The sequence below is a fragment of the Sceloporus undulatus genome, chromosome 3 (genome assembly GCF_019175285.1).
Source record: "Sceloporus undulatus isolate JIND9_A2432 ecotype Alabama chromosome 3, SceUnd_v1.1, whole genome shotgun sequence".
Lineage (NCBI taxonomy): Eukaryota > Metazoa > Chordata > Lepidosauria > Squamata > Phrynosomatidae > Sceloporus > Sceloporus undulatus.
The window spans coordinates 256,237,425-256,257,327 of record NC_056524.1 but is presented as its reverse complement, the minus strand read 5'-3'; the positions used below and the strand labels follow the sequence as shown (position 1 = coordinate 256,257,327).

The 19,903-nt window shown below is 43.6% G+C and overlaps 1 protein-coding gene across 1 annotated transcript; it reads left to right on the top strand.

Moving 5' to 3' along the window:
* The first annotated feature begins 2,483 nt into the window (after positions 1–2,483).
* Positions 2,484–18,644, top strand: LOC121924766 (growth hormone secretagogue receptor type 1-like). Its single transcript, XM_042456158.1, has 3 exons — positions 2,484–2,547; positions 5,538–6,434; positions 17,300–18,644. The coding sequence occupies exons 2-3, from the start codon at positions 5,672–5,674 to the stop codon at positions 17,605–17,607; spliced, it is 1,071 nt and encodes a 356-aa protein (XP_042312092.1). The 5' UTR covers positions 2,484–2,547; positions 5,538–5,671; the 3' UTR covers positions 17,608–18,644.
* Positions 18,645–19,903: the final 1,259 nt, after the last annotated feature.

Genomic DNA, 19,903 nt, shown 5'->3' with positions numbered 1-19,903 from the left:
AGATCTTGTAGCACACCTTTGAGACTCACTGAAAGAAAGAATTCAAAGATATAGCTGTATTATTCTGTAGAAGCAGTATGTAGAAAGATCTTATAGCAACTCTGAGACTATCTGAAAGAAAGGAACTGGCAGCATGAGCATTTGTAGACTTAAAGTCTATTTCCTCGGATGCATTTGGTGGAGTGTAAAGCCAGGGACAGACCTCTATATGCCATTGGTACTGTATGTGAGAATGTCATTTTCCGAAACACTGAGTCTTCTCTGTCAGAGAGCTCTGAGGCCACAATGAACTACAATTCCCAGGCACTGAGTCAAGGTGGTTCAAGCGATCTCCAACTGGACGATTTCTGCTGTGTGTTTTGGGCCACAGAGATTGAACTAACTTGAAGAGGTGGTGTAGCAGTTTGAGTGTTGGGACTGCTACTCTGGAGATCCAGGTTTGAATCTCAGCTTGGCCGTGAAACCCACTGGATGATTTAGGGCAGGTCACACTTTCTCAGCCCCAGCCCCTGTGATAGGGGCAACATAAATCAGAAATGGCTTGAAGGCACTCAAGAAGGAAGAGGCAGATAATCCTGCCACATTAAACTCCTGTTGCATCCACACTGGAGCAATGATCTAGTTTGACACCATTTTAACTGCCATGACTCCATGCTATGGAACTCTGGGAGCTGTAGTTTGTTGTGGCACCAGAGAATTCCATAGCATGGAGCTATGGCAGTTAAAGTGGTGTCAAAGTAGATCATTGCTCCAGTGTGGGTACAGCCAAAAATCTGCCTCCAACTTCTGGTGCTGCAACAAACTACAGCTCCCAGAATTCCATAGCATGGAGCCATGGCTGTTGAAGTGGTGTCAGTGCAGATCATTGCTCCAGTGTGGATGCAGCCAAAAGCCCTACTTTTAAGATAGATTTTCCTGGGAATAAAAAATGGATTGATGGAGTTTTTAGACTGAAGCATGAGATTTCCAGGTATAAGTCCCTTCTATTCAGAGAAAGACAGGATAGAGGGAAAGAAACAAATACAGTGATTAAATTCTTCCCTTACTTCTTTCCCCCCTTTTAAAAATATAACTACACACACACACAGAGTTATAATTTTATTTTTTTTTATTGTTTGACAGCAAATAACAGTCCCATGCAGCAAAGCAAGGATACAGACAACATTTTTACATGCAACTTTACAGTACTCTTATATCTGTAATTCTGTAATCTAGTTAGTCTTCTTTCTTGATTCTAATTGTTTCAATCTACAACCCGTTATTATTATTATCATTATTATAGTGTATATGTGATGATCAAAAACAATTGTATGTCATCTTATCAATATATGTATCCATGTTTTATCACCAGTACATACACTGACTATATGCTTTCAATTTTCGGTTTTTACTCCCTTACGTTGTCATTTACAGACACACACACACAAATATACAGACGTAAATCGTATTCTCATCTATAAACCAGTCTTTTACTCGTAACTCAGATTAATACATGATTATCTAAGGAGACCATTTTACTGCACAGTATCGTGAGTGAATAACTCCCCTTCTTTATCCCAGCCTGTTTTTGGATTCTCATGCAATGAACTGGTTAACCTCCCCAGTTCCAGCTGTATAGTGATATTTTAAACAAGGGGGAAAGTAGTAAGGGAAGAATTTATTCATACATGTATGAATAATACACACACACACACACACACACACACACACACCTATCCAGTTCCAATTGTATAGTTATATTTTAAAAGGGAAAAAGAAGGGAAGAATTTATTCAGATAGACAGATAGATAGGCATCTCTCCCTCCCTTCTCAGGACAGCATAAAAGGGGGCCTCTTCCTGGGCCTGAGGAGGGGCGTCCTCAGCCGCTGAGGCGCAGGGGATCCCTGAGGATAAAAACCGACATCGACCCGGATCAGGGCCAGAAGGGGCACTTCCTCGCAGGGACGCCTCCAGGTCGCAGGATCCCCACCGAAGCTTCCCGATCCCTTCGCGGGAGATCCAGAGAGATCCGGGGATCCTTCGATCCTCCATCCTCCACCTTCAGGGGGTTCAAGAGGGCGGCGGACGGAGAAGAGGACTGCAGCCCCCGAGGGAGATCGAGCCACCCCCCTCTGCGGGCGAGGGTTCCACCCAGGCGCCCAGGGGATCCTGCTTTTCCAGCCAAAGGGTCGATCCAATGACACTTTAAAAAAAATGTTTTCTTTCCTTTTCTTTTTTGGACTCCTCTCCATCTTCTCCTCGCTGTAGGTTTTCCCTGGAAAGTCTGGATGAGAGCAGGAGGAGGAGGCGGCGGCACTCTGTCCATGCTCAGAGGCGCCCTTGAGGTGTTGGCAGAAGCCCTGCGAAGTTGCAGGACTTGAGTTGGACCGGCTTGATCCCCTCCTCTTCGGATCCTTCTCGAGCCTTGCTTTGCCCTGACCCGATCCGGCCCGGAGGATCTGCTGGGGCCAACCAGAAAGTAGATCACCGGATCCCAAGGCTGCCAGGCTAACCGATCCCCAGCCAGGGATGTCGCGGGAGGAAAGAGAGAAGGGATCTACTGACAGGTGGGTCGAAGAGCCTGAGCCAAAGGGGCGCAGTGCTTGGAGCATCCGCACTGGAGAAATGATGCGGTTTGAAACCACTTCAAAGGGACATGGCTCAAGGATAGGGAGGACTCAAACCCTAGGAACTGTAGTTTCTTCCACAGCCCATAAAGGAATCCAAACCTGGGATTTGTAGTTTGTTCCACCGCCGAGAGAGGGGTCAAACCCTAGGATTTGTAGTTTGTTCCACAGCCCAGAGAGGAGTCAAACCATTGACACAAAGCAAAGCTCTAGTGCCACAACAAACCACAAACCCCACAATGCTATAGCCTTGAGCCATTGCAGTTAAAGTGGTGTCAAACCGCATTATTTCTCCAGTGTGGATGGCGACTCTGGAGATCAGGGTTTTATCCCTCCCTGGGCTGTGGAAACCCATCGGATGACCTTGGCTGAGTCACACTTTCTCAGCCCCAAACAACTTGGAGGCACGTAGCCACAAGGTAGAAAGGTGGTGGCGGGGAGACATTTTCCATTTGCTTTGTGTGGGATGGGGCCCTTCACCCCAGAAAGAAAGAAAGAAAGAAAGAAAGGCCTTTTTAGATCTCCCCACTCTAAAGCAAAGACCTTTTATGAAAGCAACAGCAACAACTGGAGGAGAGAGATTCAAAGAGGGAACTGTCCACTGGCATTTTAAGTCTGTGCATCAAAAGGACCCAAAACCCAGCTTCAGTGCATCCAATCTGGTCTAAATTCCAAAACTAAGCAGGGTTAGTCCTGGTTTGTACTTGGATGGAAGGCCACCCAGTAAAGCCAAAGATCTTTAGGGAATCAGGCCAGAAGACTTTTGGAGAGCCACTGCCAGTCAGAGGGAACAGTTTTTGTTTGTTGTGCCTTCAAATCATTGTGGCGACCCAAAGGCAAACCTATCCTGGGGTTTTCTTGGCAAGATGTGTTCAGGGGAGGTTTGCCATTGCCTTCCCCTGAGGCTGAGAGAGTGTGACTTGCTCAAGGTCTCCTAGTGAGTTTCATGGTCAAGCAGGGAATCAAATCCTGGTCTCCAGAGTCCCAATCCAACACTCAAACCTCTAGGCCACACTGACAGCACTGGCCTAATGTAAGCCATGCTTGGACTTCTGGGCAATCTCTACATTGCCGACCCTCACCTGTCGCATGGATATGTGGCAGTGAGATCCATGGGCTTCCTCACAGTGTGGTAAAGGGGCTTGAGCAGTGGACTATGACTCTGGAGACCAGAGTTGGAATCCCTGCTTGGCTATGGAAATCCACTGGGCAAGTCACACTCTCTCAGCCTCAGAGAAAAGCAAAGGCAAACCCCTCTGGACAAATCTTTCCATGGCCTTAAGGTTGCCATGTCAGAAATGGCGCATTAACAACAAAAAATATGCAGATGACAGCTGATTTGCATGCACTGTGGGACTGCAAAGACACATTACTTCGTGTGTGTGTGTGTGTGTGTGTGTAAGAGAGAGAGAGAGTAGTTATTCTGAACTGATCCGCTTGTTTTACTGATGCCTGCCATGCATCCAACAGGGAGGGATAGCTGTAGAGTAGCAAAAATCCTCTCCCCGGCTTCTCTGGTTTCACATCTTCAATACATGTATATACAGTCGGCCCTTCTTATACACGGATTTTTTATACACGGATTCAAGCATACACAGTTTGAAAATGTTCCAAAAAAGTATAAATTTACCTTGATTTTCCATTTTTTATTAGGGACACCATTTTGCTATGTCATTATACTTAATGGGACTTGAGCATACACGGATTTTGTTATACACGGGGGATCTTGGAACCAAACCCCAGCGTATAACAAGGGTCCACTGTAAGTTGCAAGGGGATTCCATACAACTTTATAGAAGGTGGGTGTTTCAGTTGGTGAAATCCCACCTCATTGCTTACTCCAAGGCTTGTGCACCTGGGATGCCGGTGAAAGAGTGTTGAAGCACCTTGAATCCCCTTTTGGGAAAACGGCAGTACAAAAATCCAATTAATAAACAAAGCAGTGCATGCAGCTTATTTCTGTGCAGCTTATCTGTAGCAGCTGTATGTTACCTTTTTCTTCAAGAAGTTCACATGGTGTGCTCCTCCCAACAATCCTGTGATGTTGGGTTAGGCTGGGAGAGAACAGTCTGTCTCATTCAATTTTTTGCAGTGAGCTGAACAGGGCTCTGAACTCTGGTCTTTCTAGATGTGTTGACCTGGAACCCATCTCATCACCAGCTGTGCTGGCTGGGATGATGGGAATTGCAGTCACTTGGAAGGACCTAGATTGGGGAAGACTGCAATACATTACCACAGAGCGTCACAGTGGGTCTTGAATTTCCAGGTAATCACAGAGTGGGAATTACTGGGAGTGGTATCAGTCCTCATTCTGTAGTGTTTAGCGGCTGTACCTATCTGGGAATAAAACCCAACGTGGATCCACTAACCTTGTCCACTGCAGCACATGGCTTGCATGCTTGAGCTATCTTTGTGACAGTTATCACAAAAAGCTTTCTTCGCCTCCTGTAATAAACTGATCTTTGGGTTGCTTGGCTGGATGGGATGCAGTTGGATGGGAGGTCTTGCCTTGGAGGAAGAGGTTGGGTTCTTCCCGAGTGTTTGATTCCACAGCCTGCTTCCCACATGCACTTTATCACTTGTAGATGGATGGGGATGTGAATGCCCCACCGCATCATACCTCTGGCAATTTATTTCAAGGGAGCCGGCTGGCATCACCAAGTAGGCTCCAGTGATGAAATGCACATGTGAACTGGCCTATCATTAATTCTAACCTGTATTACCAACCACAGATGCAGAAACAGGGGGGTCGCCATGGTCTCCTTGATGTTCCAGGTGACTTAGTTCATTAACTGCACATGCAGTTTCCATGAAAGCCACTCAGAGTCCAGGAAGCAGTTTTAGCTCAGCGTCAGCTGTCTACTCCTCTTCTTTTTCCCCTCCTGATTTGTTCACTGGGTTTGGATTCTTGTTGGTTTGTTTTCATGCAGCACCTGCTGGATGTCCAACAACACTTTTTGCTCCTACTGTTGATGCCACCTTGTCCTTCCCAGCCATGATAAACAGCTGACACAGTCCCTCCAGATCACCAGAAGCCAATCAGAGAGTCCTCAAAGTTCTTGGGATGCACAACAACAAGAGCACCATCCAACTGGTCATGGATTATGACAATGGCACATGGCCTGAGTACCCGCTGCACCTATTTCCCGCACCTCTGCTCACTGGTATCACCATCACCTGCGTCCTCCTCTTTCTTATTGGGATCTTAGGCAACATGATGACCATGCTGGTGGTTTCCAAGTTCCGGGATATGAGGACAACTACCAACCTGTACCTTTCCAGCATGGCTTTCTCGGACCTGCTGATTTTTCTCTGTATGCCTCTGGATCTCTTCCGCCTCTGGCAGTACCGGCCCTGGAACTTTGGGGATCTTCTCTGCAAGCTGTTTCAGTTTGTCAGTGAAAGTTGTACCTATGCCACTATCCTCAACATCACTGCCCTGAGTGTGGAGAGGTATTTTGCTGTCTGCTTTCCACTCTGGGCCAAGGTGGTGATCACCAAGGGCAAAGTCAAGCTGGTAATTCTAGTGCTCTGGGCTGTGTCTTTTGTCAGTGCTGGCCCTATCTTTGTCTTGGTTGGGGTTGAACATGAGAATGGGACCAATCCGCTGGACACAAATGAGTGTCGGACCACAGAGTATGCAATCCAGTCAGGGCTCCTGACCATTATGGTGTGGACATCCAGCATCTTCTTTTTTCTACCTGTCTTTTGCTTGACTGTGCTTTACAGCCTCATTGTAAGGAAACTCTGGAGGAGGAAGAAAAAGGATATTGGACCAAAGACTTCCATCAGGGACAAGTACAACAAGCAAACTGTCAAGATGTTAGGTAAGGATGTCTTGAATGTTTTCCATTATACAGTAGTCTCGATTATCAGACATAAATGGGCGGGCTGATAGTTGGATAGCCGAAAATGTTGGATAATCCGGAGGGTCCAAGAAAAGCCTTGAAATCACTATGAATTGCAAACGTATTGAAGTTTTATTGCAGTAACAGTAAAAGTAACGTTGCAGTAATGTTACAGGAATAACATTGTAATGTATAAACAGTCCTCTAAAAATGTAAAGAAATCACTGATGCACATTGTGATGTACAATATGTACTGTATAAACAGTTCAGTCCTCTGAAAATGTAAAGAAATCACTGAGCAGCAACGCTGGATAATCCAGAATGTTGGATAATCGAAGGTTGGATAATCGAGACTCTACTGTATTTCTACTTGTCTCTGTGCACCCAGGATGTGGAAAAACAAAACAAAAACAAGAGACATGTTGTCTATTGGACCAACTCCTTTGATGTAAAACTATGAAAGATTTGGAGTTACACAAAATACTTATTCTAGATGAAAAATCCCCTGTAACTTAATACCTTCCAATTCAAAGATATAGCTGTGTTAGTCTGTAGAATCAGTATGTAGCGAGATCTTATAGCACCTTTGAGACTAACTGAAAGAAAGAAGTTGGCAGCATGAGCTTTCATAAATGTAAGTCTACTTATTCAAATACATTTGGTGGACATCTGAGGAAGCAGACTTAAGTCTATGAAAGCTCATGTTGCCAACTTCTTTCTTTCATTTAGTCACAAAGGGACAAGATCTCTCTACATACCTTGCTATTATTACACCATTAATAAAGGGCAGACTTATATGGCGGACCTGAGGAAATAATTGGGAGGCATTCCAACCCCTCAAGCTGCACATGATCATTTCCCCAAAGCCACCATTGAGCATGTTGGCTAGGGGATTCTCAGAGTTTTAGTCAAAAAAGGAATGTCCCTATTTGGATCAGATGAAAGCTGAACTAGCTTCTGGTCCAGGTTCCTCCTTCCCATAGTAGCCAACAAATCAAGTCATAAAGGTAACAAGTCCCTACTGGGCCAGGTCAAGGGTCAAACAAGTTAACAAGAATCTTCAGGGAAGCCCAGAAAATCTCCAGTAACTGGTATTCATTGGGTTAAATTGGAACTTCTCAAAGGTAAGAAGGGTCATATGACCACCAAGCAAGTTCTAGCTCCTGGAAGTCCTTTTACTCCAAGAAATTAGCAACTCACTTTAACTTGTATTTTCAAGTAAGTCTTTTTTGTAACTTTGTGCATTGCTAAGCAGTTTTGTGTCCAGGGCAGGTTCTACCATAAGACAGTTTGAGGCAGCTGCCTCCAGTAGAAGATGCTAGGAAGCAAGGAGAAGCAATGAGAACTTGGAGGACAGAGCTGAGTCTGCCATGTGATCTGTCTTGCATCCCTTCCACTAGGCTGCTGTCCCTCCCTCCAAGTACAGTGGAAGATGCTGGCTTACTATTGGCCAGACAAAAGGCAGTGTTCAGCTGGTCACCTTCTGTACATGTAATAGGGGGCCCACTAATTTGTCCATTGCCTGAAGCAACAAAATATTTTGGGCTGATCCTGTACAGACATGTTCACTCAGACCCTTTGAAAAAAATACAGTGGGTTTGAGAATATTCTTTCTCTAACAGTAGCAGCTTGTGTCTCACTTGCAACAATACATTGGGCATGATCCAGCCAAAGTTCGGGACTCTGATGCACTGTTTTCTTCCTTGAAAGATGAGCACTATTGGACAATATGGGTACTTAATCCCCAGTAAATATGCATAGGACTAAGCTGAAAAAGTTGTCAACTGCAATCAGTAAAATTTGCAAGTGTGCTTAATGCTGACTGGAGTGTATCTTTGCCTGCAAAGCCCTCTTTAGGTCTTGAAATATTTCTGGATGATTACAGAAAGGGAAAGCAGAAAGAAAGTAGAATGCTAGCTGCAAGGCTGTTGCATCTTTATGGTTAGCTTTTTCACTGCCTTCCAGGTGTTCAAAGGTGAATTATTAGCAGCAGAGTCTTCTTGGCTAATATCAGTTCTCCATGCAGTTTAGAAATCTGAATTTTGGTGGTTCTGAATCATGCTGGGATCCTACCCAGTGTTCTAGTGGAGCCAGGGCTCCTAGGGATGGAGGACCATGATTTTTGGATTCAAAGGAACACAGGATGGAATAATCTGTTCCACCCTTTAGATACTTCTGTTCCTTCTGAGCTGAGATGCAATCCTCACTTTGGCTCAAGGGATTCTCCTGGCCACAATATAGTATTGTGGCATATCCATGTTGTGTTTGGAGATGGATTGGTCTTGAATAGGCCAGTTAGCTTTACAAAAAGCCCAATTCCTGATACAGATGAGAACTGGTCAAACTGGTATGTTGTTATGGATTAGCACAGCATTTATGGACTCTCTTTGGAAACGTGAATAAGGGCGCTACCAGGATGAGCACCTTACTTCATAATGTACTACTGCTTTGCTACCTACATGAACAGAGCTGTCTCTCCACTATGATAATTTGCCTTCCAGCTTCTGAAGTGTAACAGAGGCAGAAGTAATTTGCTCAATCTTAGTTTGCCTCCCTTGATTCTAATCATGGAACTAAAATCCATTCCACATTGAGCTTTGATTCATAGAACACTGACAGGGATGCTGTTATGAATGAAAACTGCATGCACTTATCCAGTGGTTTACTATTGATGCACTAGCTGCTCCACATGCCCTGCAAGGTGAGGGCTGCTGGATATATGGAAATGGAGGAGCAGTAGGTCTGCATTTATATATCCTTTTTGTTTGCCCACATGTATGCTCTTTTGAGTAAAAAAATGGACCAGGGCTACAGATCCCAGTACTGGGCTAGCTAGATGTGATTCTAGCTAGCTGTGTACGTTCATAACAGATGTTGAAAAGGACAGCATGCACAACTGCTCACAAAGTGTCACTGAAGGGCAACATATTGATTTTTGCAATATAAATAAAATACACAGAACTCTGAATCTGGGCAACAGTTTGTGATAATGGGTAACCAATCCAGAAGCTATTTATACCCCTTTGTATCATTTATGAGTATATTTTATGGCTGTGCAAATGGGCCATTTGTGTAGAGGGGGGAAATCCTCTCGCCTCGTATAAAATGGACTCCAAATAGTCTGCCATTTTAGATAGAAACAAAAAACATTCCAAACATGTAAACTTATCAAAATGTCATCAACAGATGTGGTCTATGCTGAGGACACATTTGTACCACACTGGGTGATCCCTAGTTCAGCATGTGGTTAATGGGTCTTTAAGTGGAGGAACTTTATATCTCTCTACTGAGATGTAAACCCCACTAAGATCATTGAGACTTCCTCCTAGGTATGTATTGTAGGTATGTAGTTTTAAAAAGCATGATCATTATGGTCCATGCCTTACATATTTCTTGAGCTGCTGGTGGAAGAAACAGGACTAACATTAGCAAGCAAAAATGTCTTTAATAACTAAAATATTAAATTACATTTTTAATAATCAGTTTTTATAAAACAATCCATGCACCATCTATTAATTTGAATTTAAGTAAAGGGTGCCATGTCAGGGATGATGGGAGTTGTAGCTCTTTACCTCTGGCTCTAACTCACCACCTTGTTATGCACCGGCACTGACCAGTTTTGGCCAGTGGTTAATGCTTTTTTCTAAAGCAGCAGAGTTTCAGAGAATAGGCTGAAGACCCTGACAAACTCTCCAAGCCTTTTCACTCTTTTTCCACAGAAGTCTTTATACTTCTCCAGGATCCTGCTGGTTTTTGTATCTTTATTCAAGACACCAGACAACTCAGTAGTCTTATATAAAAGATCTACTTTATTCTACTATATATAAATACTAATGCCCTCACAAATCACAATCTCTATAATCTCCAAACTATTTACACAACTCCCCACAAAATACATTGGCAATCATAGCAATTATTATAGCCATCGTTGAACACCACCCACTTAGTCAGTTTCCACCCAGTGGGAAACATCCATTTTGATTGGCTCTCATAGTTCAACCCATACTTAAGGATTTCATCATTTCACCTTGTACACTTAATGATACTCAGGTGTTCTCAATTGTACATTCCATATTTCTGTCCTTGGCATTTAGGACTGCTAAATTACATTAGCTTTTACACCTGTGTGGCTTCTTAGTTGCTTTTGCTTAGTCATAGTGACTTTCACATACATGTTTTATTTCTCTACTGTATATCCCATGTTGCATTTTCCTTAACATGCCAATCCAGTTATGGAATGATATTGACTTCTGAGTAGACACACTCATTGTATTCTATTACCAAAGCATCCATTTTATGAAATCTAAAGCACTGTCTAGAGTGCTATTTATTTTTCTTTTAATTTAACTAAACAGAATGGATTTGATCAGGAATGGGAGTCATCAGATAAGTACACACAGAATTGTCTGCATATTAATTTAGGGGAGTATGCACAGTGTGAAAGGATGGGTCACAGTTCTCTAGCTTTATGTATAGGTTTTTTTTTAAGATCAGCTGGGAGAAGGCTGAGCAGACATACAGGGGAGAAATTTAACTTTTTGCTTCCACTCTGGGTCCTGGGGGCTGAGAAGTCACTCTTTGGAAATAGGGTACTGTTCAAAGGAGTGAACAATGAGGCTCTATGGAATTTGGGGACAGCTCATCTGAAATATAGTGTTTCCTTAAGTGAGCCTGTCTTGAATGTAAGATCTTTGCAGGATACCATCTTCTTGGACCCATTACCCTCATAGGTGCTTTTATTAAGGGCACAGAAAAGGCCTTCTCAGGGAGCTGTTCCTAGATTGTGGATATTCCTTCCAAAGGATGCTAAGTTGTTCCCCTCTCTGTTATTCTTCTACCATTTTATTCATGCAAGCTTTTGGCAACTGTTAACAAAGTCAGCCCATCTCATGTTGTGGCCAAAGTACGACAGCCTGAGTTTCATCATCTTGGCTTCCAAGGAGAGAGAGAGTTGATCTGTGCTAGGATCCATTTGTTTGTCTTTTTTGCTGTCCATGGTATACTCAGTACTCTTCTCCAGCATCAGATCTCAAATGAGTTGATTTTCTTACTGTCTTCACTGTACAGCTCTCACCTCTGTACATGGTGTTGAGCAATTCACTGGCTTTGGACAATTCTAACTTCAGTGCTCCATTGTATATCTTTACACTTGAGAATCTTATCTAGATGTACACAATTATACTCCACAGTTATAGCACTATTATTCCACTCACCAAACTACAAATCCCAGGATTCTATGTAAAGGAACAGATTATGAGTATTATTTTCTCCCTTCTCTTTATGCATCCCTTGTAACTTCTAACATAAAAATCTTTTTACACATTTTGTCACTGATGTGTCCTTTTCTAATCCTATTCTGATATTGCTATGGCATTTTTATCATACTTATGTTTACTTTCTGAGATATGACTTGTTTTCCTTATTCATATTTTCTTTTATTTTTTTCCATTATGGCTCACCTCTTTCACAGTGGATTCTAGCAGAATTTCAGCTGAGGTGTGCCATATTTCCACTCCATCAAGCAGTCTGGCAGCCACACAGGATAAACAGCCATGGAAACATTGATGGTGTACAGATAAAAAGGAACAGATACCTGGGGAACCAGTAGAGAGTAGGACTAGACTAGAACTGGGGACACCCAGTTTCAAATCTGCATTCAACCTTTCGGGTGACGGTGGGCTAGTTGCTATTTCTAAGCCCAGTGCAATGCAAAGCAATGCAGCAGCTTCACATTGGTGTTTCCCTATAATCTCTGTATGTGGATGCATGGACACACATGTGTGCACACACCTATGTTCACACTGAGGTCTACCATCTTTTCAAAGGTAGAGACATCTCTGGGAGAGAGGAAAAAAAGAGAATCTTGCAGCACTTTTAAGACTGATTTTTGGTTTACCATGAGCTTTTGTGAATATCAATCCACTTCTTCAGATGCAATGACAGAGAATGCATCTATACTGTGTACAAATAATGCAATTTGACACCATATTAAGTGCTGTAGGTCCAGCCTATGGAATCTTTGGAATTGTAGTTTTCCAAAGTCTTATGCCAAAGAGTGCTGATGCTTCACCTAACTACAAATTCCAGAATTCTGTAGGATGGAACCATGGCAGTTAAAGTGCTGTCAAACTGCATTGTTTCTACAGTGTAGATGCACACAGAGTGATATTAAAACCTCAGGTTATTGAACATATTCATACAGTTAGGGGGCTGGAATATTAGGATACTTTGTGGAAAGAACTCTTAAAGAGAGCATTGTTGGGAGAGGATAGGGAGAGAAAAAGAGTAGGAGTTTGCTTTACAGAAGAATCAAGCCCTCTGGTGGTTTGTTGTTGTTGCTGAATTTAAAGATATAGCCATGTTACTCTGTAGAATCAGTATGTAGAGAGATGTGTAGTAGCACGTTTGAGACTAACTGAAAGAATGAAGTTGGCAGCATGAGCTTTCGTATACTTAAGTCTACATAAAAGCACAGAATTCAAAGTAGACTTAAGCCTACGAAAGCTCATGCTGCCAACTTCTTTCTACTTCCTTAGATGAATATGCAGGAAGCCCAGCGTGGTGAACCTGAGCAAGTAGACTTAAGTCTATGAAAGCTCATGCTGCCAACTTCTTTCTTTCAGTTAGTCTCAAAGGTACTACTACAACTGTCTATATACTGTTGTTGTTGTTGTTGTTGTCAGTTGCCTGTGAGTCAGCTCCAACTCATGGTGACCTTGTGGATGAGACATCTCCAAGACCCCCCGTCCTCCACTGCTCCACTCAGATCCTGTAGATTCAGACCTGTGACCTCCTTTATCCATCTAGCATGGGGTCTTCCTCCCTTTCTACTTCCCTCCTCCTTTCCTTGCATTATTGACTTTTCTAGTGAGTTGTACCTTATCACTGATGTGTCCAAACAGCCTCAGTTTGATTATTTTGGCTTCCAGGAAGAATTCAGACTTCATCTGTTTGTCTTTTTGACCATATACGGTATCTTCAGCACTCTTCTCCAGCACCACATCTCAAATGAGTTGTTTTTCTTCTTATTCGCTTTCTTCCCTGTCCAGCTCTTGCATCTGTACATGAGGATGGGGAATACAATGGCTTGCACAATTTTAACATTAGTGCTTAATTGTATATCTTTACTCTTTGAGTGTCTGGTGGTTTATGAAGGCACAATTCTCTGTTGGAAATTAAGAGGGAGATTAGGTTAAGAAGAGTCTGAAAGCCATGCAGATGGATTTGGAGGCCACATACAGCCCATAGGTGACATGATGTTGAGTGAGATGGCCACTTCGGGCAGTGGGTAACTAGCTTCTGTAGATGGAACAGAAGGTCCTGGGACATTAAGGAATTGTTGGAGGCCCTGAGCAAATGTCAGCTGTTCCCTTGTTCCATCCTATTTTCTGAGTATTATTATTTATTATACCTAGATTTCATTTATTCTCTTGCCCAGATGTATTCAAAGTTGTAATGAAGGCAGAATGGAAAGGAGCGGGGTATTTCTGGTAAATACACAGAAAACAATTAGGATGAATGCTCAGGAGTGCACTTTTTCAAGACTCCTCTTATTAGCATGGCCACCAGAATAATATTCCAGACAGAAAGCTTACATTTAGAATGTGACTTGTCTGATGGTCAGTCTGTCCTTTATCATCTGTCTAGCCTTTTGGCTCTTTGCTGTTCTTATTGATATATTGAGAAACAGACCCAACTTCAAAATGCTTGGTCTGCAGTTCTTTCCCTTGCTGAGAAGTTTTGGGTTTCTCATGATTGAATGTAGTGTAGAAAATGTGCACTAAAGAGGCAAATATATTAAAATTATTTCCCAAGAGGATTGTTGTGGAATTGTTTGGCTAATATTCAGAAGCAGCGAAGCTTTTTATCTTCAGAGCCAAAGAAAGAAAAGAAAAAATGAGAGTGAGAGAGCGGGGAGAGAGATTTTAAAAAAATATACCATATGCACCTGTGTATAACTTGAGAAATTTAGGTCAGAACATTGACCTCAAAAACCTGAGTCAACTTATTCATGGGTCAATACGGTAATTGACCTGAGCCTCTCCCCAGCTGAGCTGCCTCTGCAAGGGACAGCCAAGCAGGGGAGAAGCTAGGAAGGGTGGCTGATCATCCTGCAGCCTGTCCCTAGCTGGGCTCCCTCCCGAAGTCTGACCCTTGACTTATCCATGGGTCATACCAAAATCCATAATTTTGGCCCCATAAGTTGACCTTGACTTATACATGAGGTTGACTTATAGTCGAGTATATATGATATATTGTTGTTTTTGTGTGACTCCAAGTAATTTTTGACTTATGGCAATCCTAAGGCGATCCTACCATAGGGTTTTGTTGGCAAGTGTCTTCAGAGGGGTTTGCCATTGCCCTCTTCTGAGGCTAAGAGAGTGTGACTTGCCTATTTTTCAATGGTTTTCTGTTTGTATTACGACCCTCCAAACAAAGTGTGTACAGTATTTATTGCCTTTCCCAAAGACTTAATGATCAGGAGGTCCTTCTCCAGGCTGCCCTCCTGCAATGAGAAGGGAGCTTTTCGGTGATGAAATACCCTCCGCAGGCAAATGTGGTTGGGAGAAGCATGAGTATTGCAGTGACAGATGCAAATTTAAATTTCTCCAAAACTTTTGCTCGGTGATTGATAAGGGCTGCTTTTCTGGAAGAGCCATTTTTTGATGGAGGAGGTGGGAGTGGAAACACTATGGGATAGATCTTCAGAAAAGCTACTACTGCATCCAGAGCCCTTCTTCCTCACAAAAACCTCAACAGGAGATGTTTCTTTTTGCTAGCATATTTTTTTTTAAAAGTTCCCTTCTATTTAAACCAGTATAAGGCCTGGCACTGGGGTGTAGTTACGAGGGAAGGGACAAAATGAGGGCCATATTCCCCCTCCCAAATAAGAATTCTGTCACCAGTGGAATTTTCCACCAGTCCCCAAATTTTTAGCATTGTAGAAAGTGCAACACTGAAAAGCATTCATGCATGGCACTATCTTGCTGTGTTTGCATTCCCTAGTATCTTTGCTGGTCTCTTTTGTTTGGATGCCTAACCTGTATTTCTAATGACTGGGGAAATTTGGGGAATTAAGGAAAAGTTCACAGATGTGTGTCGGGGTGGGGGGGAGGGAAGAGAAATCTTATTAGGAAGGCAATGCCTTCATTTTGCCACTCTCGCCCCCAATAGTTACACACCTGCATGGCATGATTTTAGCATTTCACATTTCTATTCAGTTTCATAGTGAACTCAGCACTCTTTAAGCAGTTTACAGTATGTAAGCCAATTGGCCCCAACAAACTGGATACTCATTTTACTGAACTACAAAAGGAAGGAAGGCTGAGTCAATCTAGAGTCCTCTGGTATCAAACTCACAATGTTGTGGCTGCAGTACTGGCAGTTAACCACTGCGCCACTAGGGCTCCTTAAATTTTGGGGAGAGGAGAGCATTGACATGGTGTAGTGAACAGAGCATGGTGTACTGGTTTGAGCATGGAGACCAGGGTTCAAATCCCTGCTCAGCTAGGGAAACCCAATGGGTGACATTGGCCAAATCACACTCTCTCAGCCTCAGCAGAAGGCAAAGGCAAACTGCCTCTGAACAAATCTTGCCAGGAAAACTCCATGATAGTCTCACCTTAAGGGTGCCATAAGTTGGAAGTGACTTGAAGGCACAACAACAAGAATATTGGAATTATGAGGAGGCTTATACCCCTATGGATCTGTGACAGGGATTGAACTTGTACAACCTTCCAGTTGTGCTTGAACTGCATCTCTCACCATTAGCTATGCTGGCTAGATATGCTGCAACTTGTAATGCAACAACATCTGGAAGTCCACATGAGTCTCACTCTTGATGTATGGCTTTCATGCTCCCACATTCCCCGTTTCTAGCCTTTGCCACCCATAGAATATCATGGAAGGGTCAGTGGAAAGAATGTAATGGACAGAAGACAAATTGCTTTTTTGAAATACAACTCCCAGAATCTCCTGGCTACATTGGCTGGGAGGTTTAGGCAGTAGCATGTCCCCTACTCCACATAGCAAAGTATCTCATGCTATTTTAATTTTTTTCTTTAAAAGATGCACAATGCAAGATTTGAACTTGGGACTTTCCAGTTTACCACTCGTGCACAGGATCACACAAAATGTTCAGCAGCAAAATGTGGACCAGGAACTAAAAAGCAGAATACCGCACATCTCTGAGTGAGGCTGCTGCTACATTACAGAATTAATGCAGTTTTACATTGCTTTAACTGCCATGGATCATTCTATGGAGTCCTGGGATTTGTAGTTTGTTCTGACACCAGAGCTCTCTAACAGAGAAGGCTAAATATCTCACATACTATAAATCCTAGAATTTCATAGCACTGTGCTATAGCAATTAAAGTGGTATCAAAGCATATTAACTCTGCAATGTAAATGCAGCTTTAGTCCACAGTGCTGCATCCTAGGCTGGGCAAGCCACAATACCAGATCTACCCTGGACAACACTTTATACCAGGTCTTTACATCCTCCAGCAATATTGAGGAAGAAAGATGAGCCCTGGTGGTGCAGCGGTTAAATGCCTGTACTGCAGCCATTCACTCGAAACCACAAGGTTGCGAGTTCAAGACCAGCAAAAGGGCCCAAGCTCGACTCAGGCTTGCATCCTTCCGAGGTCGCTAAAATGAGTACCCAGACTGTTGGGGGGGCAAATTAGCTTACTTGCTAATTAGCTTACTTGCTGTTCACCGCTATGATCTTTGGAATAGCGGTATATAAATAAAACAAATTATTATTATTATTATTAAATATCACAATGTCCTTAATTCTCCTGTCATTAAGATCTAACCTCTCTGTGTCTCTTTCTTTCTAGCTGTGGTGGTTTTTGCTTTCATACTCTGCTGGTTGCCTTTCCACATAGGGCGTTACCTGTTTTCCAAATCCTTTGAAGCTGGATCCTTGGAAATAGCTGTCATCAGCCAGTACTGCAACCTGGTATCGTTTGTCCTCTTCTACCTGAGTGCTGCCATCAACCCAATCTTGTACAATATCATGTCGAAGAAGTATCGAAAGGCTGCTTACCGGCTCTTTGGAATCAAGCCACCTAGGAGGAAAAGACTATTGGTGACAAAGGAAGGAGAATCCTGTGCCTGGACAGAGTCCAGTGTCACAGTGACCTGACAGTGCTGATGGGACATAATTGTCACCTAAAGCCATAACAAAATGGAAAAGCTGTTTGGGTTCCAAGAATGGCACGCTATTGCTTTTCATGATTCAAAATGGCTGCAATTTTAAAATGCAGAGAGATATATAAGAAAATGAGAAAAAAAGAGTAAAGTGATGAGCATATTGGTGAAAGTGCCACAGCAAAATGCCCTGCCAATGAATGTGGAAACTGGACGTTGCTGGATGAATGTGATGATCTGGCTTGCATCACAAAGATTTGGTTGGATAAAGCAGGGTTACCGTCAGCTGTGCAATGTCAGATGGGACATGGAGATTGAGAAAGGCAGCATTGCAAGGATCTTTTGTGATTCCATGACACTAACCAGAGGTTCCACCCCCAAACTCTCCAGTTTTGAAGGTGGGTCCCCAGGGCAAAGCTTGGAATCTCTTTGATTACAGCAACAGAGGCAACTGTGGTTCATCATATTTTCTGGGCCTTACAAATCCCATGAGTCCTAACCAACATGGCCAATGGGGAGGGAGGTGGCTCTTGCCTGGCACACTGCCCAACAGCCTCTGTAGTCACAGGGGAGTTGTTGGGGGGAAAAAGAATCCACACCTGACACCATCCTGATGGTAGTGACTTCATGACCTTGAAAACAACTATATGCCTGTGTCAATTGATACCTGGCTCCACACATTCTGGAAGAGATACCTGGGATATCGTTTTGTGTATTGGATGAGATAGTGAGGAATGTATGGAGGAACTCTCTATCATTCAGTCATCATGGATGTATTACTAGACTCACTTGGACCCAGAGCCTCTGCAAGAGCAGGGAGATTGATTAAAATAGCCTGCCCTAGGTGGCTGGTGGATCTGGATGGGTATTGGTTGGCTCTTAGGATTTTCTCATCACATTCACTGGCTGTTAAAGTCTTGATTTATCTCTGGAATGGGACAAATGAAATTACCAGCTTGGCAGATGAAGGGAATGCTGTGGATATAGCATATCTTGATTTCAGTAAGGCCGTTGACAAGATTCCCTCTTGATATTCTTGCAAACAAGATAATAAAATGTGGTCTAGACAATGCAACTATTAAGTGCATTTGTAAGTGGTTGACTGGCCAAACCCAAAGGGTGCTCAGCAATGGCTTCTCTTCATCCTGGGGAGAAGTGACTAGTGGGGTCCCACAGGGCTCTGTCCTGGGCCCAGTGTTATTCAACATCTTTATCAATGACATGGATGAAAGTATAGAGGGCATGCTTACCAAATTTGCTGATGACACCAAATTAGGAGGAGTAGGTAATCGAGAGAGCAGTCACTTTCCAGCTTCAGTCGATCTTGGAGGACACCGATTTTCTGGACCCATTTCAAACCGGCTTCCGGGCGGGCTATGGAGTTGAGACTGCCATGGTCGCCTTAGTTGATGACCTCCATCTGGGCATGGACAGGGGAAGCGTGTCCCTGTTAGTGCTTCTGGACATCTCAGCGGCTTTCGATACGATTGACCATGGTATCCTTCTGGAGCGCCTGAGGGGGTTGGGTATCGGGGGCACTGCTTTGCAGTGGTTCCAGTCCTACCTCTCGGGCAAATTCTAGATGGTGGAGCTGGGGGACTGTCGCTCTGATAAGAGGGCCCTTACATCTGGTGTCCCTCAGGGAGCGATTCTGTCCCCTATGTTATTTAACATTTACATGAAACCGCTGGGAGAGATCATCCGAAGACACGGGGCGCGGTGTTATCAGTATGCTGATGACACACAAATAGTCTTCTCTGTGTCTCCGACTGATGCAGTAACTAAGGATGGCATCTCTCCTCTAGATGCCTGCTTGGCGTCGGTAATGGGCTGGATGAGGGAAAACAAACTCAGTGTGAATCCAGGGAAAATGGAAGTACTGGTGATAGGTTCCCCAGCTCCGGGTGGTGAGATCTGTCATCCGGTCCTGAACGGGGTCACGCTCCCCTTGAAGGACTCGGTGCGCAGCTTGGGTGTACTCCTTGACTCATCGCTCCAGCTGACATCTCAGGTGGATGCGACGGTCAGGAGTGCGTTATCAGCTTCGGCTAATACGCCAGTTGCATCCCTACCTGGACCGTAGGGATCTTGAAACTGTTGTACATGCTATGGTAACCTCTCAATTGGATTTCTGCAATGCGCTCTACATGGGGCAACCCTTGTACCAAACCCAGAAGCTGCAAATTGTGCAGAATATGGCAGCTAGACTGGTCGCTGGTAGTTCCAGGTCAGACCATATAACACCTATTTTAAAAGATCTTCACTGGCTGCCTATTCGCTTCCGAGCTCAA